At 38.8% G+C, this 26,657-nt stretch overlaps 1 protein-coding gene across 1 annotated transcript in view; it reads right to left on the bottom strand.

Annotated features, from left to right (window-relative positions):
• The window catches only part of FBN1 (fibrillin 1), a 255,857-nt gene that overhangs the window by 96,527 nt on the left and 132,673 nt on the right, over nucleotides 1-26,657 (bottom strand). Inside the window, exons 7-14 of the mRNA XM_056135363.1 lie at nucleotides 26,199-26,324; nucleotides 20,397-20,522; nucleotides 14,718-14,876; nucleotides 10,152-10,334; nucleotides 9,398-9,538; nucleotides 7,504-7,623; nucleotides 3,629-3,754; nucleotides 1,537-1,659 (exon numbers count right to left, since the gene is read on the bottom strand). Coding sequence (XP_055991338.1) covers nucleotides 1,537-1,659; nucleotides 3,629-3,754; nucleotides 7,504-7,623; nucleotides 9,398-9,538; nucleotides 10,152-10,334; nucleotides 14,718-14,876; nucleotides 20,397-20,522; nucleotides 26,199-26,324 — 1,104 coding nt within the window. The remainder of the gene's footprint in view (nucleotides 1-1,536; nucleotides 1,660-3,628; nucleotides 3,755-7,503; nucleotides 7,624-9,397; nucleotides 9,539-10,151; nucleotides 10,335-14,717; nucleotides 14,877-20,396; nucleotides 20,523-26,198; nucleotides 26,325-26,657) is intronic.

Here is a 26,657-nt window from a genome sequence, read left to right on the forward strand (position 1 = left end):
ATTTTTGGATAGGATATTAGTTCACTATTGCAAATTGTTTACAAAACTTACTTTCATCCATGAGGTCATACTGCTCTCAGAAAGTATTATCACAGCATTACCTACTGGTCATGCTTCATATTGAAAAGTTGCAGCGTGGGCTACCAGAAGCCCCTGTTCTGTGAAAGTGAATCTTAGCATGTTCTGTGGCTAAGTATAAAAGAACATGCACTCTTGCAGAAGGTTGATTCACAAAGGGGCTTTCATATTTCCCCCTGCTATTTTGTTTGGAAGGCTAATTCTAAATATCCCAACAAACATTCTCTTTCCTTTAATTTTTACTCATACATCACTTAATCTTTACAATTTGCCATTTGTTTGTATGCAGCCTTACATTGTAGATTGTACATCTTCCCAGAACAGGGCCCGAAAGTATAGGAATAAATTTCCTACCTGAAATTTGAAAATTTCAAGTCTTTCTTTTACTATAAAAACATATTTCTACACCATTAAGAGCCATTATGTGTCAATAATATAGGATATAGATAAACAACCACGTAACTAGAAGCTGTTTTAAGCCTAAATAAAAATGAATATCTTGCCAAATGCTTAGCACATGACACTAGCACAGCAATTTGTGATAATGAAGCCACATCCAAGTGTGAGCAACTAGAGGTACACACTGGCACCAACTTAATATAAGGTTCTAACACCTCTGCCAAATCTCTCTACCACAGGCACTCAGAGAAGAGGAACCATATGACTTTATCATGCTGCCTCATTGTTGAATTTTTCTACATTTCTGACTCTGAAACTATGAACAGAGGGTTTGAATGAAGCATTTTAGCAGACTTCGTGGACTTGGTTTGAATATGAGATTCTTTGAAAAGCTAATTCAGTTCTCGGACCCAAGCACAACAATCATCTTTTTTGACCTCATCAGCCACCAACACAAATTTATCACTGATGAGTAATTTTCAAAGCACACATTAAATCTTAATTTTCACTTCAATACCCAAAGCAATGAGATTATTTCAAAAGTGAGTAAGCATATATTACTTCTTCTGCTTAGTCTTATTTCTCTTCTTGCTCATGTAATTTGATACAAGTCTAAGTTTTTCATAACAATTTTCTGTTTCTTATGAAATCTGGAGAAGATTATGAAAAGAGATTACTAAAAATAAGAGTTTACAATACTTATCAGGGAGAAGATATAAGAAGTAGTCAATGGCAGACATAAAGAAACCTAATTGTTACTGTTTCCCAATTGCAAGGAAGAGGCAAATTTTAGACTATTTAAAAGGTATTGGTAGACCAGTTTGGCATTTCATTCATTTGTTGTGTTGCGTTCAAGCTCCTGGAAAAGACTCCAAACACCCTTTCTGAAAGAAGAACAGTCTCCATAGCTCTCTGGGTGGCCAGAATTTCAGTAAGGTTTTCTAAGCCAGAATTAAGGGTATTTTCAGTAGGGAGAACAAATAAAGAGGATGGAACTTTTAGATAATGTTGAGAGGAGAAAAACCAGATCAAGAATACTACATAAGTTATAGTACATACCTTTGCAATAGCGCCCATCTGATGCTAGCTGGAATCCAGGTTTGCAAATACATTTAAAGCTCCCATCTTCGTTGATACACATTCCATTTAGGCACATGTTTCTGATGCTGCATTCATCCATATCTGAAAATACAACAGACACATTTTCTTATGAGGAGAAGAGTAACCCTCGAAAGGAAGCGAACTTGTATGAATATGATTCTGTTTCTTCACATTCCCTCCTTTATTATTATAAGTTAATTTCCATCTAAATGACAGCCTACAAAGGAAAGGACCGACCATATGAAATATACATCTGAAGTTCTCAGGTTATGGTATGTACATGCAAAAATTATAGGACTAAGTTTACAAAATATATACATGCACAGACACATATATCCATGATCCAAATGTAGAACATATGTATCTGTGTTTGGACCAACATCAATATATTAATATTTATGATATAGATGATATGCATGTAATACTTATATATTAAGCAATAATGCTGATCAATAATATATAATCAATATATATATCGATTTAAACTATCAGGGTACTTTAATTACAAAACTGGAAAGCATCATAATAGGTTTATGGCTACATTTTTTGACAGATCTACACTGAAAACTAAAATAAAATTAAAACTAAAATGGAAGGCTGGGGAGATGGACCAAATGATTAGAGAGCCCTTTTTTTTGCATATGGGAACCCAATTTGATCCCTAACACTGCACAATTCACCCAGGCAATTGCACAACCAAGCACTACTGGGTGTGACCCAAAACCAAGACAGAGCAAAACTAAACTAAAATGAATGAAACCTATAATGTATGTAGGCTACTTCAGGGTTCTTATGAAATCTGTAACGCAGAAGACAGTTTATGGCCTGAGATAATTTTAAATAGGAGAGGCAAATCATGAAAATTTTTAACATAAGACTGAAACCATGTCGATGAACCTTTAAGATTTCTTCCTCATATGGGTACTTCTTTAAATTCACTGGTATTTTATTTTATTTTATTTTACTTTATGCTACTTCTCTTGTGGGAGGCACTTGCTTTCCTAGACATACTGTGTTTTCATTTATAGGGTCTAGCCAGACTAAAGTAACTTATGAATTTTCTTTTTTTAAAAAACAGAATCCTGTCCCAAATAAGAAATTTGGCATTGTCCTTTAATTGTATCATTGAGATAATCTTCTGCCAAAAATGTCTCAAAGAACAATTTTTGAAATTCTTTTAACATATGAATAGATTCTTGGCATCTTTCCCATAGATGTTGAGAAAGATCTTAGGAGCATTCTTCATTTTGTGCTAAGGGTCTAAGAGATGAAAACTCATCAATAATAGTCACATTTTATTAGACAGGCACTTAAAAGAACCATAAATTACTAAGAAATGTTTGGAGTTAATGTATGCTATTTAAAAATGCATGCATACAAATGCTTATTATATATAACATTGGGAAGTAATGAATTGTGCTACAAAAAAATAAAAATAAAATAAAATGTAATCACCAGGAATTCTGAAAGGGCAAGTTCTCTTCGTATATTTATTTACTTATTTATTTTTGGCATTACGACTGAACCCAGGTGTGCTCAGGGTTTACTTCTGGCTCTGGTTAGGGATCACTCCTGGTGGAACTTGAGTGGTCATACGCAGTACCAAGGATCAAACTTAGGTCAACTCTTCAAGAAAAATACCCAACCTGGGGATGGAGCAACAGCACAGTGGGGAGTGCATTTGCCTTGTACACGGTTGACCCGAGTTTGATTCCCAGCATCCCATATGGTCCCATGAACACCTCCAGGGGTAATTTCTGGGTTCAGAGCCAGGAGTGACCCCTGTGCATTGCCGGATGTGACCCCCCCCCCCCGAAAAAAAAAAAGAAAAATACCCAACCCACTGCACTCTCAGGCAATTCTGTTTTATAAATTCCCAGGAAATTATATTTTGGAAAATTTGCCTTGTCTTCTAGATAATAACATTTTGATATTTGACCTTTCAGTCAATGTATGACTAGGTCTCTGTTAAAGATTTCTGACATTGAAAGTGCAATGGAAGAGGGAAAGTATATTTGCTATGCTGCACTTGTTAACATGCTACTCTTACCTTCACAGTTCTTCCCATCTTGAGTAACATGAAAGCCTGCATTACACACACAGTGGAAACTGCCATCCGTGTTGATACAACGTCCATTGTTGCAGATACGACCATTCTGTAAACATTCATCAATGTCTGAAATCAAAATTAAGATGAAAGAAATAGCTTTACTTAGGGCATTTTCAAAGGTTTTATTTCCTCTTCTTGGCCTTGTTGTAATTCTTAAATAATATTATTTAACTTCAAGTTGGTATCACCTAACATGTTATCTAGCATGACTAATTTAAGTTTGAAAGATATATGCCAGGAAAAAATGCCAACATAACTGTATTTGATGTAACTTTAATAAAACATCACCAAATCTCAATTCTATAAACAAACTAGTTTTTTCTTCATTATTTTATGGCCAGTTTAATAAATTGGAATATATAGAGAAATATAGATAGATGTTCCTTGAACATTGACTAGTTCCTTTAAACACATAGTCAAAAAAGACAGATACAGATACAGATGTCTTATAGTTAAATCACAAGAAAATAGAAGTGCTATTTTAAAAAAAATCATTTGATTCCATCTGAGACCCACCAAAGTCCTATCTCTGAAAGGTTTACCTTCGATATAGCAGTTCTGGTCCAAGGACAGTTTTATTGTTTATACATACTTATTCTCTTTTATAACTTTATGAGTATCCTATTTACCAAATAAATATTGGTAACTTGGAGGCGGAATTCCCTTCCCGTTTTCTTTTTTCACTATGTTTCATTTTATGCCAAAGAAAACAACAGTTTGAATTTCTGTTGTCACTAAAAATAACTTGAATTTAAATAAGCTCTGTCTGATGTCTGGTAAAAGATAGTACTTGATCCACAACAGCATGATCCTTTGGTTGAGATGCTCCTCTTGGTTTCAAGGCTACAGACCTGGATGAACACCCAAGAAGAGAAACAGAAACTGCCTAAACTACATGGCCCAGACTCTCCAGGGCCTATTCCCCAGAAGAGAGCGACGAGGGGCCCTTGCAGAGGTGTGTAGGAGTGGTTCACCCACTGATGCAGAGCTAAGGCCACATGCGCCCAAGCAGGAGTCACTCAACATGCATCGAGTGGCCAATAAACTGCCTTCCAGGTTTGTGCATTATTCTGACTGTCCACCTCTGTCTGCAATGGTTTCTGGGGGTGACCTTCCAATGCACTTTCTGGGTAGAACCAGCAGGGCTTTCCACATGTTGCAGACTAACTGAGGCAGTCTGGACCTTTCTTCCTTCTGATCTTCTTGCCAACAACCTATGATCCTCTTCTCTCTTATCTATTTCTTAATCCTTGCTAAAATCTGGCTTGTTTTATGATCCAAAAAGTAGTAAAAATCCACATATTTTTGAGCACACTTCTTTAAATATAAAAGGAATCTATAATCCTTTGGTGCTCAAAAATAAAATAAACAGGATAAAGAGTTCAGCATCTTCTCACTAATTTCAGAATGCCAAAAGCTCCCCACCGAATAACACTATCAATTAAAGGCTCATCCCCCAAATCCTTGCTTGTGTCTCTGCTTGTTTCTTCTGCCCCTTTTTGTTATGTAGCCCCCACGTTATTCTCAGCTATATTCACAGCCTTTCTCACCAGTCTGAGAACTCTCACAAATGTAAGCATGCTATCATACTTTAGACTTTTAGGTAATCCTTTCTCTACAATAAATTCTCAACTTGGTGACAAGAACATAAATCAAAGGAGGCGAATAAAATCATTTCATTAATGGCTGCAAATTTTAAAGTCACACTAATATTATTTTTCCATAATGATAGCACAGTGGGTAGGGCACTGCACACAGCTGATCCGGGTTCAATTCCTCCACTCCTCTTGGAGAGCCCATTAAGCTACTGAGACTATCCCACCCGCATGGCAGAGCCTGGTAAGCTATCGGTGGCGTATTCGATATGCCAAAAACAGTAACAACAAGTCTCACTTCATGTTCCTGGAGCGAGCAGACACCATTGAGCTACACTAGTACGCAACAGGGACGAATGGAGACGTTACTATTGCCCGCTGGAGCAAATCGATGAACAACAGGATGACAGTGCTACAGTGCTACAGTATTTAATTTTAATAGAGTGGTCTCTTTTATCTGGCTTCTGTGACAGTTTATAGCGACAGAAATAGATATTTGAGTATATCTGTTGCACTGTTGAAAAGTACATTTTTGGATATCAAGTTGTTCAACAAATGGCAAATTGGGCTGCACAACAAATAATAAACAAATGTAAAGGAGAATCTTGTTTTAGGACCACACTCAGTAGTTCTCAGGGCTACTCCTGCCTCTATGTCCTATGATGCCAGTAATCAAACTGTGGTCAGCTGTATATAAGAAAAATGCCTTAACCCAAAAAATGAATTTTGGTGTGAAAACATTTAAAGATACAGTGCTTCTCAAAACCTGTGTGTATATGGATCACTGGTGATCCCATTAAAATGCTGACTCAGGTGTGGAAGCTGTGATTTGGCATTTCCAACAACTCCCAGGTGCTACTGCTGTGAGTTTCACTAATAAGAAATAACTAAATGTCCTTATCCCTAAGAGCTAGTCATTAGAGATGACATGCATGCTATTTCACTTAAAAATTTTCTGATTTTGTGTCAACAAAAGATAATTCCATTCCATAGCTCTCAGAAAAAAAAATTATAGGCAATAATGATGAAGCAACAATTAAAAAATATGTCTTGAATATAAGATAGTCCCAGAGTCACAAAAGTACCTTTAAAATAGTTAGGATGACTAACAGATATTGTGGTACTATACTGAGAAAGAATAATTAGACACAGTCCAAAAAGAACCAGGACTGAGATGGCGGCCGCACAGGAGCCTTGTCGACAGCAGGCTTGAGCCGGGGGTGGGGGCGGCAGGAACCTCATGGGAAGGGGGCGTTCCAGTCGGTCCTTCACGCCCGACCGAGGTCGACAGCTGCCCCCCATGAGCGGCTCTCCGGCACGGCCACGGCCCCGGAAACACAAGGACTTAGCACAGAAAGCCACCCGCTTGGAGCAGAAAAGCAAATGGACTATGTGTTAAACTGTGCCAGCATGCCTGCTCGGAGGGGAAAGGGTGTTGCTGCATTCGCCCAATCCTCTCTGGAAAGAAAGATGGCGGCCGCACGGGAGCCTTGTGGACAGCAGGTTTGAGCCGGGGGTGGGGGCGGCAGGGGCCTCATGGGAAGGGGGGCGTTCTGGGCCATCCTTCACGCCCGACCGAGGTCACCAGCTGCCCCCCACGAGCGGCTCTCCGGCACGGCCACGACTCCAGAGCACAGAAACCAATCTCTTAACTATCTAACTTTTAATAGAAATACTTCCAGGGTTAATAAGTAAAATAGCAGAAATCCAAAACTGCGCAGCCGCTATTGCAGCCGCGCGACATCATTTTATTCTTAAACCCGGCTGTAGAAAGCAAATCATTTCACAACGCTGTTTCAGCATATCTGATTGGGGGGGGGGTCGTAAACTCTAAACAATAATTGTGCATCTTCTATCGAAACAATGTATCTAGTCAAAGTAGATAGAGTATTAACTAGAACTCATCTGCCTCACAGGAATTGGGAGGGGTGGGAGGTGGGGTTCTATTGGGGTTCGCGGTTAAAAATAAGTATTGGTAAAGGGAAATGTGTTTGATATTTACATGACTGAGACCTAAACCCGAAAGCTCTGTAACTTTTCCCACAGTGATTCAATAAAGAAATAAATTATTAAAAAACAAAAAACAAACAAACAAACAAAAAAACAAAAAGAACCAGGACTGTATCTGCCTTTCCTATAAGGGTCATTTAAACCCCGATGAATAGCTTCAAAGCAAATTCCCAAAGCAAACATGCCTCCTATTTCAAATGCTGGCCCTACCTCGGCACTCTGTGCGGGTGAGGGTGCTTTGGTAGCCGGTCCGGCACTGGCAGATGTATGAACCCGGAGTGTTGACACAGTCTCCACCAGCACAGGGATTCCTCTCGCATTCATCAATGTCTACAAAACAGACAGTTTTAGTAAGAAACTAGATAACAAGTACTTCCAACTCTGCCACCACGCTACAGGTTTCCTTTGCTATTAAAAACGCTCTCCTTTTAAGAAACAGTACAATAAGAGGATCTTTCTTTCCACTGAAATATACTGTATCACTAATCCCCTGAAGAGTGATTGAACAGCTAAAATGTATTACCATCCTGTGTTAATTTTCAGAGGAAAATACCAAACACATCACAACTCAACACCCCAAGCTAATAAACACTTTCTCCCCTTAAATATGGCCAAAGAGAATCAAAGTAACACTTTTTTTCTTTTTAGAAAATATAAAAGTTTATAGGAAAGCAGAAGAAAGGAGAAAAGTAACTCCCCATGTGGGGAAGAACTTAGTACAGGACTAAATTCTTAAATTAATACTTTCAATGTGGCTTTTGGATGTCTCAAAAGCTGTTTTTCAATAATAATAAAAAAGAAGGCTAACTATCTGTATCTTCTTTTGTAAAGTTCTACTAAGATTTTTAGAACAAGGCTAGAAGCAGTTATCCTTGCATTGATCACTCTCAGTTCCCATAGAGTTTGTCTCCACACCCATTCCCACCCCACCTCGGAAAATTCCCTCTAGCTTTGCAGTCCTTTAGAACTATCCCTTTGAAATAATCTGGTGTTATGTTGCCCTTTTTGCCAAGATGGAAGAAACTAAGGATCATCAATAAAAACCCACATGTCCAAGTTCCTGTAGCAAGGGCAAATCTGATTCCAACATGCTTTAGCCCTGAACAGGATGATCTTGGGCAAACCAGTTCTAGCCAGGATCAGGACTAAAGACCTTTCTCCCCAGCTGCTTCTACAGGGGGCTTTACCTATCACCCAGCATGAAAAACCAAAAACTACTTTTGTCCACCTGATCTGCAATTTTAGCATCAGAACTTGCAACAGAACCTAAAATAAGAGTGTTTTATTATTAATTTTTCATTTAGATGGCAAGTAGGTAGTCTTAGCCCATCTTGTAAATTGATCTCTCATGTTACATGTCTTTTATTCACTAGCTTACATGCCTTGTCAACAATTCAGGTTCCCTCCCAGTTTTAGTAACTATCTTGAAAGAACTGGTAAGCAATCCACTTAAATTAATAAAATAAGAAAAATTATACATTTTGAGGGATACTATTTATCTTTTGTTTTAAAGGTGACATGTTTTAAATATAACTAATATTGGAATTATCAGAAAGAGCTAAATGTAACTGGTAACAGAAGTTTAAGTCATGGTAGAAAGAGAATAATGTTTCCCATCTCCCTACCTTCAAAATATGTTTGTGCCTTATTCCCCCAAACCTGTGGATATTACATAGCAAAAGGGAAATTAAAGTTGCAGATATAAAATTAAGGACATTGAGATGGAGAGTTTCCTGAAGTGAACAAGTGAATCAAATGCAAGCATCAGGTGCTCTAAAATGAATGAGGGAATTGGGAAAGAAAACTAGAGAGAAAGAGAGAGAGATTTGATGATGTAGGCCTTAGAGATAAAGGAAGGAGCCCTTAGATAAGGAATACAGGCTCTACAATCTGGAAAAAAAAAAACAAAGAAATGGGATTTCCTAGAAAGTCTCCCAAAGGAACAAAGATCTGCTGACATCTGACAGGAAAGGCTTATGCTGAACTTCACAACCTTCACAGCCAAGATAATAATTTCTGAGACTTTCAAGCCACTGAGTTTGAGAAAACCAGCATAGTCACAACGTGATTTCTTCACTTGCTGGTATCACTGTCTTTGACATACCAATGCACTCTCCGCGGAGGTCCAGCTGGAATCCTTGGTTACACTCACACCGGTAGCTCCCAGGAGTTGGGATGCAGCGTCCATTTTGACAGAGATAGCGAAACAACTGGCAGTAATCAGTGACATTGACCGGCAGCACCTCTAAAGGAAGAGTAAACCTCATTAAAATTATTTTTTAACTTTTAGCTGGCAACAGTAGAAACGATACTGAATCATAAGGAAGAACACTCTTCAGCAAGGTCATCTGGCACCATTGCAGCATCTTTTCCTTCCTACCTATGGAGATCACACCTCCCCGTTACACCACAGCTCAGCTATGGCCTGCTCCTCTTCATGCTTTTCCTTACCTCTCTCCCTGTCTCACGTTTAAATCTCCAATTGGGGAAATAAAAAAACAGAGTGAATTACTGGTATTTAAATTATGGCATAGCTGCTTTGCAAGACATAAAACCCAAAGTACAAATACCTCTTCTATGAATTCAACTGTGAATCAGATTTAAATATTTCCCTTAACTCTCCAAGAGTTGGCTGAGGTTAATTTAAAAAGTGAGGGGAACGGTTACATTCATCTCTCAAGAATAGGAAACCTCTCATTTTCCCTTTACAATAGGCACACCGAGAAACCTGTATACATAAACCACTATATAAACTAACCTTTTAATCTAAGAAGTGATAAACAGTGACCGAAGCAGCATAAACAACAGCAAAACTAATTGATGAAAGCAAGAAAAAGAGATGGTTTTGGAAGTCTTACGTGGTGGTTCACGAGATGGATATGGATACTCCACTGGTGGCCGAGGGACCGGAACTTGAGGTCCAGGAGGAAAGCCAGGAAGAACAGGATGAACTGGTGGGAGGGGGCCAAGTGGTGGGGGAGGACCATATCCTGGTCTCTCAGGAATTACCAGAGGGACAGAGCACAGCCTGTTGAAATCCTCTGGAAAAAAAAAACACACAGCACAACACATATAAGACCACAAAATTTACCTTTAAATTTTGAAGAAATCTTTTGATAACATTAATCCTTAAATCACACAAGTCAATTAGAGAGAAGGAAAATAGTCAAATGAATACACAAATGTCTACAGCCGTAAATAACTGTTCCAGAATGATCATTCAAACCAAGAATTAGGGGATAAAACTCAGCAGCAAAACACTTGCCTTGCATGGGTGAAGTCCTGAGTTCAAATCTTGGCATCATAAGAGAGAAAAAAAAAATCTAACCCATAAGAAGACCTCTCCAGACTGTGTACCACATGCCCTTTTCCTAGTTTAAGAAGTCTTTGCCTCTATAATAATTCACCTCCATCCAGTTTCACATGCAGACCCTATAGGACTCTTGCACAGCAGAGAGCTTGGGTTTTATTATAAAATGCTGCAATGAGAAGTCAATAGAGGTCTTCAGTTCGGGTTGGATATAATCAGATAAACATATTCAGAAGATCATTGTTGGTAACCTGGGAGAATGTACTGGAGACAGGCCAAGCTACTGCTAAAGGCCAAGGGCACGACACTGATGGCTGGACAAGAGAGGCAGTGATGTAATTGGAGAGAGTGTACAAATCTGAATCATATTTTAAAGAAAGATGGTAGTTCTGGGTAAAATGACCAGGGGGAACAAGATAAAGAGGTGACCTCTCATTTTCTGGGTGAGAAATTGGTTAGGTGTAGGTACCATTATCTGAAATGGGAGAAACGGGTGGGGACAGGTTTAGCGAGTAAAGCAAATTTTTGTGTTGAATATAGGAGTTTTGAGAAATCAAACACCCCCCATAGGGATGTAGAGATTTTTGCAGAAGAGAGTTTGCAACCTAGAGAAGCTCAGGGCTGGCTATAAATTTTGGTGTAATTGAGGGAACAGGTATATTTAAAGTTATAGGTCTGGATGTACTCATCTAAGGACAGTGTGGAAAGTAAAAAGAGGAAAATTCCTGTCTGAACTCAGGGGAACACCTATTACAAAAGACAACAAATTGATGGAGAGGGAGCAGCCCCTGGAGCAGGAGATTTGTCTGGTGATAATATTATGCAATAATTCCTCAAACCTCTACCTCTTGATGTAATTGACTATTTCTCTCTGAAATCTTACTTGGTCATTACACATGAAGATTACACATTTCTCACAATTCCAAGTCTTTATGAGAATAAATAATCTTTAGATAACTTCTGACACATTTTCTGGGTTTCCAGAAGAGGTGTTTTTAAACATTATTCAGGCTATCAAAGTATTTTAACTGTTCATATTCATGTTTCCTACAGAGTCATATTTCATCAGAATATCCTTCTATAAGTAAACCAATGTGATTTTTAAAATTTATTTTTCCTCTTCACAAGTGGCTGCTCATTTTATTATCATTGCTAAAATGATATTCTACCATAGATACTTCATAAATTAGTTCTTTCCACTACTAGAGGAGAATATTTTTTCTTTTCCTTATAAACTCGAGCAAATAAACTAAAATACAATAATAATTCTAAGATAAAATAATGTCTTACTGAAATGTTTTCTTGTTTCAAATTTATGAAATCATTTTGGAAATTTATGTGTGAATAAATATACCTAGCAACCATGCCCTCTTATTATTTGCTTCACAATCATAGGTGACATATTGAACTTAGGTGAAGTTTTACCTTTTCAAGGAATTAAATTACTGCTTTTAATTTTTATTTACCTGGAATTTCAACCCACAGAGATTCCATGATCCTTGGCTTCATTTGGAAAGGATTTAGTGCTTATGCCTTCCTGAATCAGAAAGTCACAATCCCTCTTGTCAAACCACACTGATTCCTCTCATAGAATTACCACCTAAACATCACATATCCATCATTTCCTGGCTACACTCTTTCTACTACATTTATATCGCTAAGACTGCACTCTTTAAAGATCATATCTCACTTATAACTAAGTTCTATCCCGAGCTTAACACTCAAGAGGAATTCATTTGTTATGTTGGATTCAATTGAATGACAACTATATTCAGAAACTCACTTTGTTTCCAATCACTGGTTTTCCCTTTCTTTTTCTTAGTCTTTTAGGATTTGTAGGAAAGTGGTTGGCTTATCAGGATTTCTGCTAATTAGGTGAGCATATTACTTTAAGTATGCTATTAAATTCATCTTAATCTCTCTTGGAAAGTGAATCGGACTGAGCACCATTCATCTTCATCTTAAAAAAACTTTCTATTTGAGCCCATTTTAGTTCAGAATCCACAATTTGGGAATAAATTTGTTTAACTGATATCCAGCTTTTGTATCTCCATTTAACTCAGGGATGATATTACTTTTCTTATGAAAAACAAAAAGCTTAGTTGGTACCAAAAGAGAAAGAAGAAGGGAGGGAGTAGAAAAATTGGATTGAAAAGATCAATTATATTCTGTGAAGCTGCTAGAATTATACATTTACTGGAAAACAACACAGTATACACAAATGTTAACTTTTAATGATGCTTATAAAAATGTCACTGTCACTGTCACTGTCCTCCCGTTGTTCATCAATTTGTTCGAGTGGGCCCAGTAACATTGTGAGACTTGTTGTTACTGTGTTTGGCATATCAAATATGTCACGAGGAGCTTGCCAGGCTTTGCCATGTGAGCGAGATACTCTCAGTAGCTTGCCAGGCTCTCCGAGAGGGGTGGAGGAATAGAAGGTGAAGGAATCAAATTCAGGTTGGCCTGGTGGGCTGCGTGCAAGGCAAACTCCCTACCTGCTGTGCTATTGCTCCAGCCCACTTATAAAAATGAAACTGAAATAATGTTATAATGCAATTTTACATATATATATTAAGTGAAAAAAGAAATCCAAAAATACTCCTTTCTCTATCACTATTCTCCATAATTTAAGCCTGCAGCTTTGTATTATTGGTACTGGAATACTGAAACAATCAATATACCTACCTACAACTTAGTATGCTTGAGCTGAATGCTTTGTCCTAGGCTTCCTTAGGGCAGTACCTTTTTCAGTGATACAGTTGGGTGAGCTGCTCTCTGTCAAGTCACATGGGGGACCAAGACTGCTGCTCCATAGGTCTTTAGGCAGCTAAACTACTCGGGTTCTTTCCTCTCTGTTCAAGGCCTCAATCCAGGAAGGATTTCAAGCCAATTCTGCAATTGCTGTGTTAATGAGTATTTAAAATGTGATTCTCTTGGCACACTCGCCATATTTCTTAGTAAGAAGTAATATAACAGGGCATAAAACAGGCAAGGGTGAGAGAGTATGAAACTGAACTAGGGAGAAATTTTAAGCAAAAAGAACATTTGAGTTTAGAAATGTACATACTGGATTCAAGGAAAGTTTAATCCCTTAACTACAAACTGAACTTGCTATAAACAACCAGAACTAAAACATGAACTGTACTGAATCTGAGTACTCTAAATGGTATTCTAAGTGGTGACATTTTAGTTTTAAGACATAGCATGGCTTGGTCCATTGGAGTTGGATTGAGTTCATCCTGGGAAACTTTTCTGGGCACCTTCCTCTGCATATACGTAGATATCATCATCATCATCATCATCATCATGTTATACTTATTAATATAATGATATAGCTATTATTTTATTTTAGCCACTATTATTTCTAATTTTTAAAATAATGTAAATGATTGGATTTTATGCACACAACATTCTCACACCAGAATGTCCACCATAATGTCCGATTCTTTCCACCATTGTTTCAGGGCCTCCCCATCCTCACTACACCACTGTCCCACTCCCCAAGTCCCTCTCTCTCCGCACAGAACAAAACTTACCAGGACATAATTATTTTGAGCTGAACTGCAATGAGTTTTTGCTTTGGGAAATATATGTGGGTGCCATGGAAACCAGTTCAGAGGCTACTGCAAAGCTTAAAACTAAAGGAAATGAGCTTTACAGGGAAATGAGAAGAATATGCCAGATAAAGGAGATATGGAGAAGAACAAAAGTCAATAGGACTTGGCAACAGGGAAGAGGGAGGAGCCCCATGTTAGGGAAGCAGGAAATTGTATCCAAAATAACTCACCCAAATGGCACTAGAAGAGCTGAATTTCATTCTCTTGAGCTTCTGAGGTCTATATGAGACCCCAAAGAAATATGTGGGAATAAGAGGAAACAAGTACTTCCTCAAAAGATTGCTATTCAATGGAAATAAGAAAGCTAAGGAGAAAGCAGCATCTGACTACAGTATTATTTGTAAGTATATTTATTTCTATATTCCCTATATACCATGTAAAGAAATGTCCCTGGAATCCAAGTTGCTTGGCCTCCAGCTCTGCTTTGGGCACAATTCCTTTGGACCTATGAACGTAGAGCTGAGATATCTGTAGAAAACTGGAAACAGTCTTACCCGTTTGTCTGATTGGACACATCTCAGGGGCGAGAGTGACACCTGGAGACCAGCATCGGCCTGAGTCACAGCAACACTGCATCTTAGTAATGGACTGTGGCATCTGGTTAGAACAGCGCCCATTTGTCAGGCCCGTATAACAGTATCCTGGGCGGACATCTGTGAGTACAAAGAAGCACACATACATCAGTGAGATTCAGCCTGTCTCACCTCTCACCAGCCCAGCAGTTCCACACTCTGCATGCGAGCCCTGGCAGGAGCAAATCACACTCCTGCATCCTGGAAGGCATCTACACAGACTCCTCAGAACAATGCTCCACCAGAAATCCCCTCATCTCACACCTTTTGCCCCCTGTGAGCTGGTGCACTTGGCCAAAGTCCCACATTCCATCCCCAAGGTGGGAACAAGTGATTACAACCATATGTGCTATAGGAAAAAAGAGACTAAGAAAATCACTGTTGGTGACAGTTAATTAGGTATAAAGACCTGTGTCTACTCTGAAGGGAACTGTGTTATCCTTGGTTTCAAACTACTTCAATCAAGTCACTTTAGGAAAATATTGATTAAATATACTTAAAAACAACAGCCTGAAGTCTGCCCTTTCAACTCTATTTCTAAAAGATCTTTCTTATTTTTCAGTTGAAACTGAGTTACACAGATGATATTTTTAATTTTTTTTTTAATTTTAAGGAATGAGCTACTTCACCATGAGATCCACTGCGTGTTGACCAAGAGTTCCTTTTTGTCCTGGAGCATGACCAGACTTTCTAAAGCACTAATTATTCACGAGTTCAAAAATGTTTGTGACTTCAAGTTATTAATCCCACACTCTAAGAGTTCTGGATTGATTTTCTTTTGGCAGCAAGGGATCTTCTTAGAGCCATGAGGGAAAACATCATTCTAAAGATCCCTTTTATTGGGTTACCTCATGTCTGACTCTCATTGACACACTGGATCGGCTACCAGAAAGGAGCCCATGACTGAGGAGAAGCGAAATGATTCCTGAGTCCTTGAAATAGTACGAGGAAATAGAGAAGGCAGGAGCTAAGTTCAAACACCTTGATTGACCTGACATATGCTGAAAGTGGCCCCCTTTTTTAGAAAAATGTGCCTGCATAACATAATATGAGACTGATACCCAAGGACAGTAGAGACAAGGGGCAGGAATATTGCTCCATACTTGGAAGGCTGCCTCATGAGCTGGGGGAGAAGGCAGCTGGAATAGAGAAGGGATCACTAAGTCAATGATGGTTGGAGGGATCGTTTGGGATGGGACATGTGTGCTGAAAGTAGATAAAGGACCAAATGTGATAGTCTCTCGGTATCTATATAGAAAACCATAATACCCAAAAGTAGAGAGAGAGTATGGGGGAAATTGTTTATCATAGAGGTGGGGGGGGTGGGACGTGGGGGGTGGCAGATACTGGAGACATTGGTGGTGGAAAATGTGCAGTGGTGGAGGGATGGGGTTTGATCATTGTGTGACTGAAACTCAAACATGAAAGCTTTGTAACTCTATCTCACAGTGATTCAATTTTTAAAAAATGAAAGAAAGAAAAATATGCCTTTGCACAGTTTACTTGAAATAAAGTTTGAGACATAAACAATAATTTAATCATGCTCATTTAACAGAATATAAGTGGGAATTTCTTTTGTAAATCTAAGAGAACTTAAGGGGAGTCAATAGGGCTACACCTGGTAGACTAGCAGACCATGTGCCGTCAGGCACCGAACTTGGAATTATGTATATGCCAGCACGTGCTCTAGCACTCCTTAAAAACTCTACTGTCCAAGTGAAGAGTTTTGTTCAGTCAAACTGATTTTTGTCTACATATTAAACATTAAGGTTTTCCAAAGAGATCATATCTATAATTGCATTCATCTGCATCTTTATTACAAAAAAAAAAGCCTTCAGGGCTGAGTGATAGTATGGTGAGTAGGGCACCTGCATTGCACACAGTCAACCCAGGTTTGATCCCAACAGCCCGTGTGGTCTCCAGATCCTACCAGGATTAGTCCCTGAATTCAGAGTTGGGAGAGAGCCCTAAGCACAGTCAGATGTGGCTCCCAAACAAAACAAAACAACAACAAAGAGAAACAATACCTTCAAATCTTGCAAACTTCAGGAAATTAACAGGAAGAAAAAGAGATTTAAAAGCAAGGCTAACTTAGAAACACTTAACGCATTAGCATCAAGTGTAAGAAGGCTAATACAAATCTAGGTGAACCATCAGTAAGAATTATGGGTCAGCTTTAAAAAAGACAAGATTATGATTTTTAAAATTACTTCAAACAACCAGCAAGTATGAATGTGTTACCCAGAAATTTTATATCGTCTCAGTTCCAGTATATCCAGTGGGAGGTAAAGACTCAGCAAAGAGACAGAACAAGTTTTACTCCCGTCTGGTCCAAAGCAAATGACTGGAGAGAGGGGGACAGACAAGTGGTGCTCTGTGAATCTGGGAACACTACCCCCCCATGTAAAGGGGGAGAAATGGGACTTCCTACAGTCTCATTGGCTTAACCTCAAATCCACTCAAACTGTACATACTCAGGGATTAGTAAATATTTTGCACATAGAAACCAAAGGCTGTTAAGAAAGGGAAGAGATGAGATTTTCTACACTGGCTTCTATCCCAGTTTGAAGTGAATCTAATTGTCAAAGTTCAATGTAAACACTTAAATAAAGCCTTGTGTATGTAAGTTTTAGCATGGCTTCAGAGTAATGCTGTGATCTACAGCTGCCAATGGCCAACTCTTCATGGGCAAATATCTATTATTTTGAAAATTAATACTAGTTCACTGTCTAGCTGGTTGCCTTATATGTCAAAACAGTGAATCAGGGACTCAATCAAAATAGTGAATACTAGTGCAGAATAAAATTACCAGCCATATTTTGGTTAAGGGATGCTCAAAGATGTGTTCCTGATTTGCAAATGTCACCTGCACATACAATAATCATTTTGCACATTTCTTATCTTGCAGAGTAAAAAGCTTAATGCATTTTATTAGCTTTGTTTTAAAAATACACAAAATTAAGCAATTTTAAATTTTAAAGAAAACAAAATGTGAAGACAGGGAACCATTGAGAGGACCTGATCTCCAAGTGTGCAAGTCTTCATCAGAAAGCAACGTCCTAGGAAGTGGGAAGGACCTGCTCATGCTCTGGATCTCTTTTCACAGTGAGGAGATGGTTGATTTAGGGTAATCTGATGATGCAGGGAAGCTGAGAAAGAAGCATGTTAAGGCATGCAGGAAACGCCAGGAGACAGGAGGACGCAGGCACATTTGCATCCCACATCTATTTATTATTTGCCCCAGCTAAGACACCTGGCAGAAAAGAAGTCAGAGGCATCCCTTTCCTTTCAAACCACCTGGCTCTCAATCTCAGAACCCAGGAATAAGAATCTATAAAATTATTAAATATATGGGTGCTAATAGGTCACTCTAACTCCCTAAGAGATCTCGCCTAACTAACTGCTCATCCTATTGTGTACAGCCAGGAACAAGAAGCTTGAAGGTCCAGGCTAGGTATAGAGTCACTTTAGGACTTCCCAGAACTGATGAATCAGATCACAAAAATGTGAAGAATCGACCCTATACAGAATATTATACAGTGCCAAAGGAAGGTCACAGGCCAAAATATAAAATAACACTGTGAGAGCTTGTAGGACCAAGAGAATTTTAAGACTAAGGTGGTTTGAGAGTCCCAAAAAGTAAAAAAAAAAAAAACTGGAATTTCATGGTTAGAAGAGATTAACAGGAAGATACCATGCATCACTGTCTGCAACTAGGGTTTTTCTAAGAGAAATAATATTGGTTAGATTAACTAATTACAAACAACTTACTAACAGACCTTGGCTCTCTTTATAAGTTGGAGACTACATGGATTTTCTTGACATTAGGGATAACTTTGGGGGGATCTCTGTGGTTTAACATGTCAAGAAATACAAGCATCAGGGAAAACAGAAATGTCATTTGGATCGTTTTCTGTAACAGGGTGCTAATTATGGGCACAGAGAAGTTCCAGGGAGGTGAAGTGGAGCTGGCCTGGGCTGTGAGGAGTAGAAACATATGGCATTTGCTATTCACTTGGGAAGAAACAATGCAACAAGTCTGGACTGTAGACTTGAGCCGAAGCAGGGATTCCTGCTCCCTCACTTATTAGCTGCTTAAACAATTGGATCACATTGATTGAAAGTCTCCAAACCTCAGCTTCTTCCCAAATCCAGTTCCAACTGAACATGATGTCATAAAATTCCCTTAATAAACCTTACAACTAGGAGATGACCCACAGATTTCAGTTTCTCTTCCTCTTTGTTTGTAAATAGTATGGTTAAAAAAGAGAAGATTCTTTAGTTTGAGGGGGGATACTTTCCAAACAATGTTCAGGCAGGGCAAGGACCACTCCTCAAAATATATGGTCCAGCTCTGGGCCTAGTGGTTCAGTGCTGAGGCTGGGTGGTACTGGGGGCTATACCAGGGCTACACTCAGGGTTTGAGAGGCCATACCAGGGATTGAACCTGAGGCTTTGGGCATGCTTCTGCCCTTTGATCCATCTCCTCAGTCTCAGAGTAAACATTTTAAACTATAAATTATGTGATACACAAATGTATTGTAACCATTTCATTGTACTTCCAGAGGGTTAAAAAAATATCTAATTACTGAATGGCCAGGAAAGAACTTCTCATCTACCTCTCTACTGAGCTAATCTGTTGGAGACCAATTGCTAACTTGGGTCATTTGAAGAGAAAAAGAAACTACAGGAATCTTACCCTGTCCACTATAGCTCCAGTTTCTGTGGACAGATGCTAGAAATTCATGCACCAATGGTGTTACTAAGGAAAAGTTAGATACTTAACTGTAACCATCTTCCCTCAGCTTTTACTATATGTGACTACACAAAAAGGAATTTAGCATTTCAAGTGCAATTAAGCTTGGGCCAGAAATTCATGGCACGTCGTGAGGAGTAAAGCTGTCTCTTTGAAACTATATGACAGAGGAAAAATCCTGCGTGTACCGTTCATCTTTCCCCAAGATCTTGTGCCACAGACCTCCTCACTCTGCTCAATCAATAAGGAATTACTCATTTGGTAGGTACTGGATAGTTACTTAAACCCTATTACATTCAAGAAATTGTGCAGAAAAGCACCAGGATATGAGTTATAGTTTTTAGTCTCTAAGAAGACCTTATAATTTAATTAGGAGATTAAAACACATACAAAATTTCCTTCTAACGTCACTTATAGAAGCATATTCTCAAATAAGGGAAAAACTGCTTCCAAGTATATTGATTGGAGACATCTTCCAAGATTTAGATACATAGTAAAAAGTCAAAGTAGTGCTTCATTTGGAAAGAATATCCTGAGTATAACATCTCTGATCAAATGCACAGAGGAAACAAATGAATGGTTCATTGGGAGTGAGAAGCAGAAATTGAGCTGTCAAGAGAGTGAGATTGGGAGGGATCAGAGAGAAACTCCCTTCTAAAGATTAAACCATGAACCTTCATACTTGAACTTTCTTCTAGAGTTGCTAAAATATTCTACAGATTTCTATCAATGCACATTCAATCTCAAGGAAGAAATTGTGTGTCTTCTCAAGAAAGTTGCTGGAAAGAAGTTAATTCTGGAACTAAATGACAAAAATCATGCACACCATTCACCATTGCACCTACCTATACATCTGGTTCCGTCTGAAGAGGTGTAAAAACCAGGGGGGCATTTACAAAAGAAACTGCTGACCGTATTTGTACACTCTCCCCCTTCACAGATTCCAGGAATGGTGCTGCATTCATCAATATCTGGAACATGAAAAGAGTTTCAGTACTCACAGAACCCAGTGTGAACATGTTCATCGTTACAAGGATTCAGGTGTAACACTAATCGCATCATGTTCCCAGAAATGACAATCTTTATTGAATAAAAGCTGTGTAAAAGAAAGTTAGTCCAATAGGTGTTTTAAACTCAACAACCTTTTCCAAGGAATTTCTAAATTTAAAAGTTTGAAGCCAAATTGCTCGAGCGGGCCCAGTAATGTCTCCATTGGAGACTTTGTTGTTACTGTGTTTGGCATATTGAATACGTCACGGGGAGCTTGCCAGGCTCTGCCGTGCGGGCGAGATTCTCTCGGTATCTTGCTGGGCTCTCCGAGAGGGGCGGATAAAAGAAATTATTCTTTAACTGTAAAATTATCCATTGTTGTTTTCTCCAACTAGTTAAAGCATGTTAATAGTCCAAAGACTAAAATATTTTTTCTCCATACTTTGCATTGAGTTAAGCTCCCCTTAACTATCGCTGGAGCGATAGCACAGCGGGTAGGGCGTTCGCCTTACAAGCGGCCAACATGGCCGACCCGAGTTCGATTCCTCCGCCCCTCTCGGAGAGCCCGGCAAGCTACCGAGAGTATTCGATATGCCAGACACAGTAACAACAAAGTCTCCAATGGAGACGTTACTGGGCCCGCTCGAGCAAATCGACGATCAACGGGAGGGCCTTTACTTTTACTTTACTTTACTAAGCTCCCCTTAAATTCACCCAAGTTTACATTGCCTTTTAAACTGATTTTCTCTAAAACAGATATAGAAATCTGATGGTGATACCATGTGATCTGAGTGCTGATCAAGACTTGGCCAGCTTAGAGTTCTTAAGGGCAACCAAAGTACCTTTCCAGCAGTTTCTGTGGGTTCAGTGGTGGCTGTGGTAGGTCCTTGGTATACCACCCAGCTCTACTTTCTTTGCAGGATGATTAGATAACCGAGAGCTGAGGTGACCAAAGCTTAGAAATAAATCACCCTCAGGTTCCAACATTCTTGAAGCTCATATACAATGTCTGATGGTATAGGAGTAATAACTGTTTGATCACTTGACCAATGGGGACAACTCTGAAAGCACTGTAAATCCACAGTGTTCTGTAGGGTTTGCTGGAGCCAGAGTTGGAGTTATCACTGAGATCTTGAGGGCACTGTCCTCTTCCAAGTAAGCAGTAAACTTTATTTAGAACAAATCATTTTGCTCAAGGGGAACTTTTCAACAGATACGACCACACACTGATAGCTGTCAAGAGATGTGGCATCAGAGAAGGGAGAGAAGAAATTGAGAGCGTCCTGTTTAGGCTAAAAGTAAACTCAGGGCACAGGGATGCCGCATCACTGAGTCTCTCAGGGAATAAGGGTTTCAGGCACTGACTGAAGAAAGTGTGGTTTGACCCAAGTTTCCTGGAACTGGGACTGCTGTAATGATCAAACTAACACCTCTGGAACTCAGAAGACTAAAGGTGAAAAGTAAGGACATTTCTTTTCCAGCTTAAGTACTGTTCTCCACTTATAAAGCAACATTGAGTTCCAAGTGAGCCATATTCAAGTATCTTCTGACTGAAGTTCACCCTGTTAGTTAAAAGAAGCAGCAGTGACACTGTTTACATGCAGTTTAACCTTTTTAAAAGCAAAATCCCCACTCTTTCTTGCTAGACTAGAGGCTAACCCAAACAATATTTTACTGCTTATATTAGAGTTGATGCTAACATAAACAGTATTGTCATTGTAAAGTTATGTAATGGTAAAGGTACATATTCTAGTTGGGCAGATATAAATTTCACTGGCGCCAGTGAAGAAATTAGGCAAAGAAACAGTGAAGAATAGAACCCATAGCTCCAAGGAATGGTCTAATAGCCCAAGACATCTTTTAAAACAGCTCTTTAATTGTAATTACCACCACACCCACACTTCAAACTGACAAAAACCAAACAAGAATATCAAAGTTCCTATAGGATTCCAATTCATGGAAGGCAGGAGAATATAAGTACACAAAGGTAATCAGAAGAATGTACTTTCCTTCACTAAAAGGTAACAGCTAAATCATGTAACAACCATCAAAGATTATGTGAGGGGACAGTGTATACTCAAAGACACTTTATTCACCCTGTAAGAAAAATGCAACCATTGTTCTTACTAAGGCCACCTTATAAATTTCTAAAGAATATATTTAAGTGACTGTCACAGTCACTGTCACTGTCCTCCTGTTGTTCATTGATTTGCTCGAGTGGGCCCAGTAACATTTCCATTGTAACACTTGTTACTGTGTTTGGCATATAGATCGCATCATGGATAGCTTGCCAGGCTTTGCCATGCTGGCAAGATACTCTCGGTAGCTTGCCGGGCTCTCCGAGAGGGGCGGAGGAATCTAACCTGGGTCAGCCAGGTCGGCTTCGTGCAAGGCAAACGCCCTGCAGCTGTACTATTGCTCCAACTATATTAAAGAATATGGTTTCAAAAAGAACTAAAACAGAACTAGCTTTGGTAGCATAGAGGGGCTATCTCTCGTTGACTTGGTTATATCTGGAATCTTTACTGAAGCACTGTAGCACTATCCTCTCGTTGTTCACCGATTTGCTCAAGTGGGTGCCAGTAACATCTCCATTGTGAGACTTGCTGTTACTGTTTTTGGCATATCAAATACACCACAGGGAGCTTGCCAGGCTTTGCCGTGCGGGCGAGATACTCTTCGAAATTTGGGGAGGAATCGAACCCAGGTCGGCCTCGTGCAGGGCAAAAGCCCTACCAGTAAGTCATACAAATTGAAAAAGAAATAAGACAACGCTGAGAAGCAGAGATATCTGTTATGCATATATCTGTTATGCTACTTAAAGTTAACAAGTTGGGGCCCACACCCTATATGAGCAAGGGTCTGAACTTGGTCCCCAGCACATGCCCACTTTCCATCCCATCCCCACTGGGTGTGGCACTGGAGGCTTCTCGATACTGCTGGGAGTAGCCCTTGGTGGTCTCCAGCATTGCTGGACCTGAACAGTGCCATAATACTGGGCCTTTCAAATGGCCTGGCCCTGTTGATTAAGTACTGCAGGTTCTGACTCTCCTTGGGAGCCAACATCCTACCATCAAAATCAATTAAAAACTAAATAAAAGTCATCAACAGGGCCAGGAACCTAATTTAGCAGACCACTAGTGGTGGTGGGGTGTGTGGGGGGAAGGGGGGGTGAGCTGCAGTTACTCCATAAGAAAGTCATACTAGACAAAGATATTTTTTAAAATCAGCTATAATGGGCATAAAGAACACTAGTGAAGGGACAGGGAACAGGCTCTAAGACCTGGACTGTAGTCTGATCCATGGTACCCTATGTTCTCAAGTATTTATTTATTTATTAAGACAATAACAAAATAACAAGTCACATATTTTCAAAATGCTATCTGTATGATATTTTATGAGATTCCACAATGTAGATGTAACTCTAAAACCTGATTTTTATCATTCTGTTGTCTAAGACACCATAGGGGCCCTTCAGAAAATAGAGATTAGCTAAACCCTCAAGAAATGCAAGAAGCTCATTTTTATAGTGATCTTCAAGTGGGCAGGGGCAGGAGGTAGTCATTCCACTTAGGTGCCATACCTCAAGGTTAACAGGATAACAACGTTGTATATACTTCCCTCGTTTCCCCACAGATAACATAAAACTGGGCCAAGCCAAACTGGTCCATTTGAAGGAATGCAAATGGCCCTTATCAATGTCCTTTTTCTAAGGCTACATTCTTTTCTCAATACACCTTGGCCCCTATCATTCAGAACCTATTTGCATCTCAGTTCTACTGTTTTACAGGAAGGGACCAAAACAACAGATTTGAGAATCCAAAAAAGTGGACAGAAGCATCATCTGAGTGAACATAAACATGGCACTTAACATACCCAAGACTTAGTTCCCACATCCATCATGTCAAAGGCAAAACTAGGTAAGTTCTTTGCCTTTTTCACTCTCATCAGTCTCTACTTCTAACTTAGATCTGCAACCTAACTTCTAAAATTGACCCGTAGAGAGCCAACTTATTCTTCTTTTCAATTTTCAATGTTTTTTGAAATGTGCTACTTCTTTCATAGTCCTTTTAAATAGCTATTTATGGGGCATGTTCAAGAATACATCATTATTGATTATATGATAATTAATAGTTTTAAAACAAGTCCTCTCCTTAAGGATAACTCTCTCAATGTTAGACTATTCTGTTTTGGTAAAATAGATATCAAACTTTTTACATATGATTTTTGAATTATGCCTCAAATTTAAAGTATTCTTCATGAGGATGATATACCACAGAGGTCAACAAAGAAGTCTAGTGATTCAGCAGCTATAGAGATAATACATCAGGTAAGGCACTTGCTTTGCATGGGACTAACCATATTCAATCTGTGGCATTGCATGTGGTCCCCTTCACATTTCCAAGAGTGGGTAGCTCCTGAGAGCAGATCCAGGAGTAACCCCTGGGCGTTGCCAGACATGGTCCAATATTAAAAAAAAAAAATTTAAAAAAGAAAGAATTCTAGTGGTCCAAGAAAATGACCAAGAATCAACAATTTCTTGTTAGGATTTAAGAGTATAAAGTACAAAAGCAACGGGTCCCCACAAAAGTGCACACATTGAAATGAACCCTATTATTGCTGGAGTGATAGCACAGCGGGTAGGGCGTTCACCTTACAAGCGGCCAACATGGCCTACCCGAGTTCGATTCCTCCGCTCCCCTCGGAGAGCCCGGCAAGCTACCGAGAGTATTCGATATGCCAGACACAGTAACAACAAAGTCTCCAATGGAGACGTTACTGGGCCCACTCGAGCAAATTGACGATCAACAGGAGGGCCTTTACCTTTACCTTTACCTTTACCTTTATAGAGCAGAGAAGAAAAAGCTTTTTCTCCTGGGTTGGTAAAAAAAAGTAGCCTTGAACATGACATTACATAATTGTCAGACTTTTTAAAAATAAATATAAGGTACCTGCACCCACTGACTTTTAAAAAGGAAGTTCAAACTTGCCTACTATTTCCTAGATAGGTCCCCCTTAGACAATAAAATATTTATTACACTTGAAGATTACGCATCTAAATGGCAAATAAGAACACATTCTCTATACACAAAATCTATACAATAAACCCAATTTTAAGAAATCAAATCCCCAAACTAAAATAAGTATGAACATATGTATTTCTCTTGAATTATTTTTTATTAAAATGAAATTATTTACATATGATAGGCATAATAAAATATCCTAAACTTATTCTAAGAGCATAAATATTAGCTAATACATTTCTCCAAAATTTTAAGTAGGAAAACATCAGAAGATAATGTCATTGTGAATGCTATGTAATGGTCAGATTTAAATTCATGTTCTAGAACTATGCAGAAACATGTGTGTCTTGAACGTTTTAACACAAATATTGGTTCAAAACTATTTCATGTTTTAATATTTAATTTAATTCAGATGGACCTCTTATTTTGGGTCTATGAAAGTGGAACAAGCTGCAGGGATTTTCTGGTTAAATAAAAAAGAACACATAATTCCTGGTAAGAATATTGTATTTACATATTCACAGGAATGACAGAGACAAAAGGATTTAGAAAAAAAATTGCAAAACTGCTTGTCACTGACTTGGGTTTTGCCCATTACTCTGCCCCTTAACTGCAAAGCAAGATATTTCTTACCTTCACATTTTTGTGACACTTCATTAAATTTGTGTCCAGCTGGGCATTTGCACTCAAAAGACCCAACAGTATTGATGCAATTTCCTCCTTGACAGAGCCCAGGGATGGCCTGGCATTCATCCACATCTGTCAAATTTTAGAAGAAAGAGAGAGAAAGAGCCATATAAAAATGTTTACAGAAGAATGCTATGCTACTTTGTACACAATCATACATTATTTTCTTATTTTTATCAATGAACTAGTTGCCCATAACAGTATTCAGAATATGAGAGAAAAACTATTTCTCACAACTACATACATAAAATAAATTAACATTTAACAATATACTACATCAAGGCGTAGGAATGCATTATTTTCTCACCTTCCATCTTCACTCATATAAAGTGAATATTTATACTAACTTTGTGCATTTTTATTATAGACTGTTAAAAACTAATTATTCAAGATATCCTTAGAATC

The sequence above is a fragment of the Sorex fumeus genome, unplaced genomic scaffold (assembly GCF_029834395.1).
Source record: "Sorex fumeus unplaced genomic scaffold, SorFum_2.1 ptg000111l, whole genome shotgun sequence".
Taxonomy (NCBI): domain Eukaryota; kingdom Metazoa; phylum Chordata; class Mammalia; order Eulipotyphla; family Soricidae; genus Sorex; species Sorex fumeus.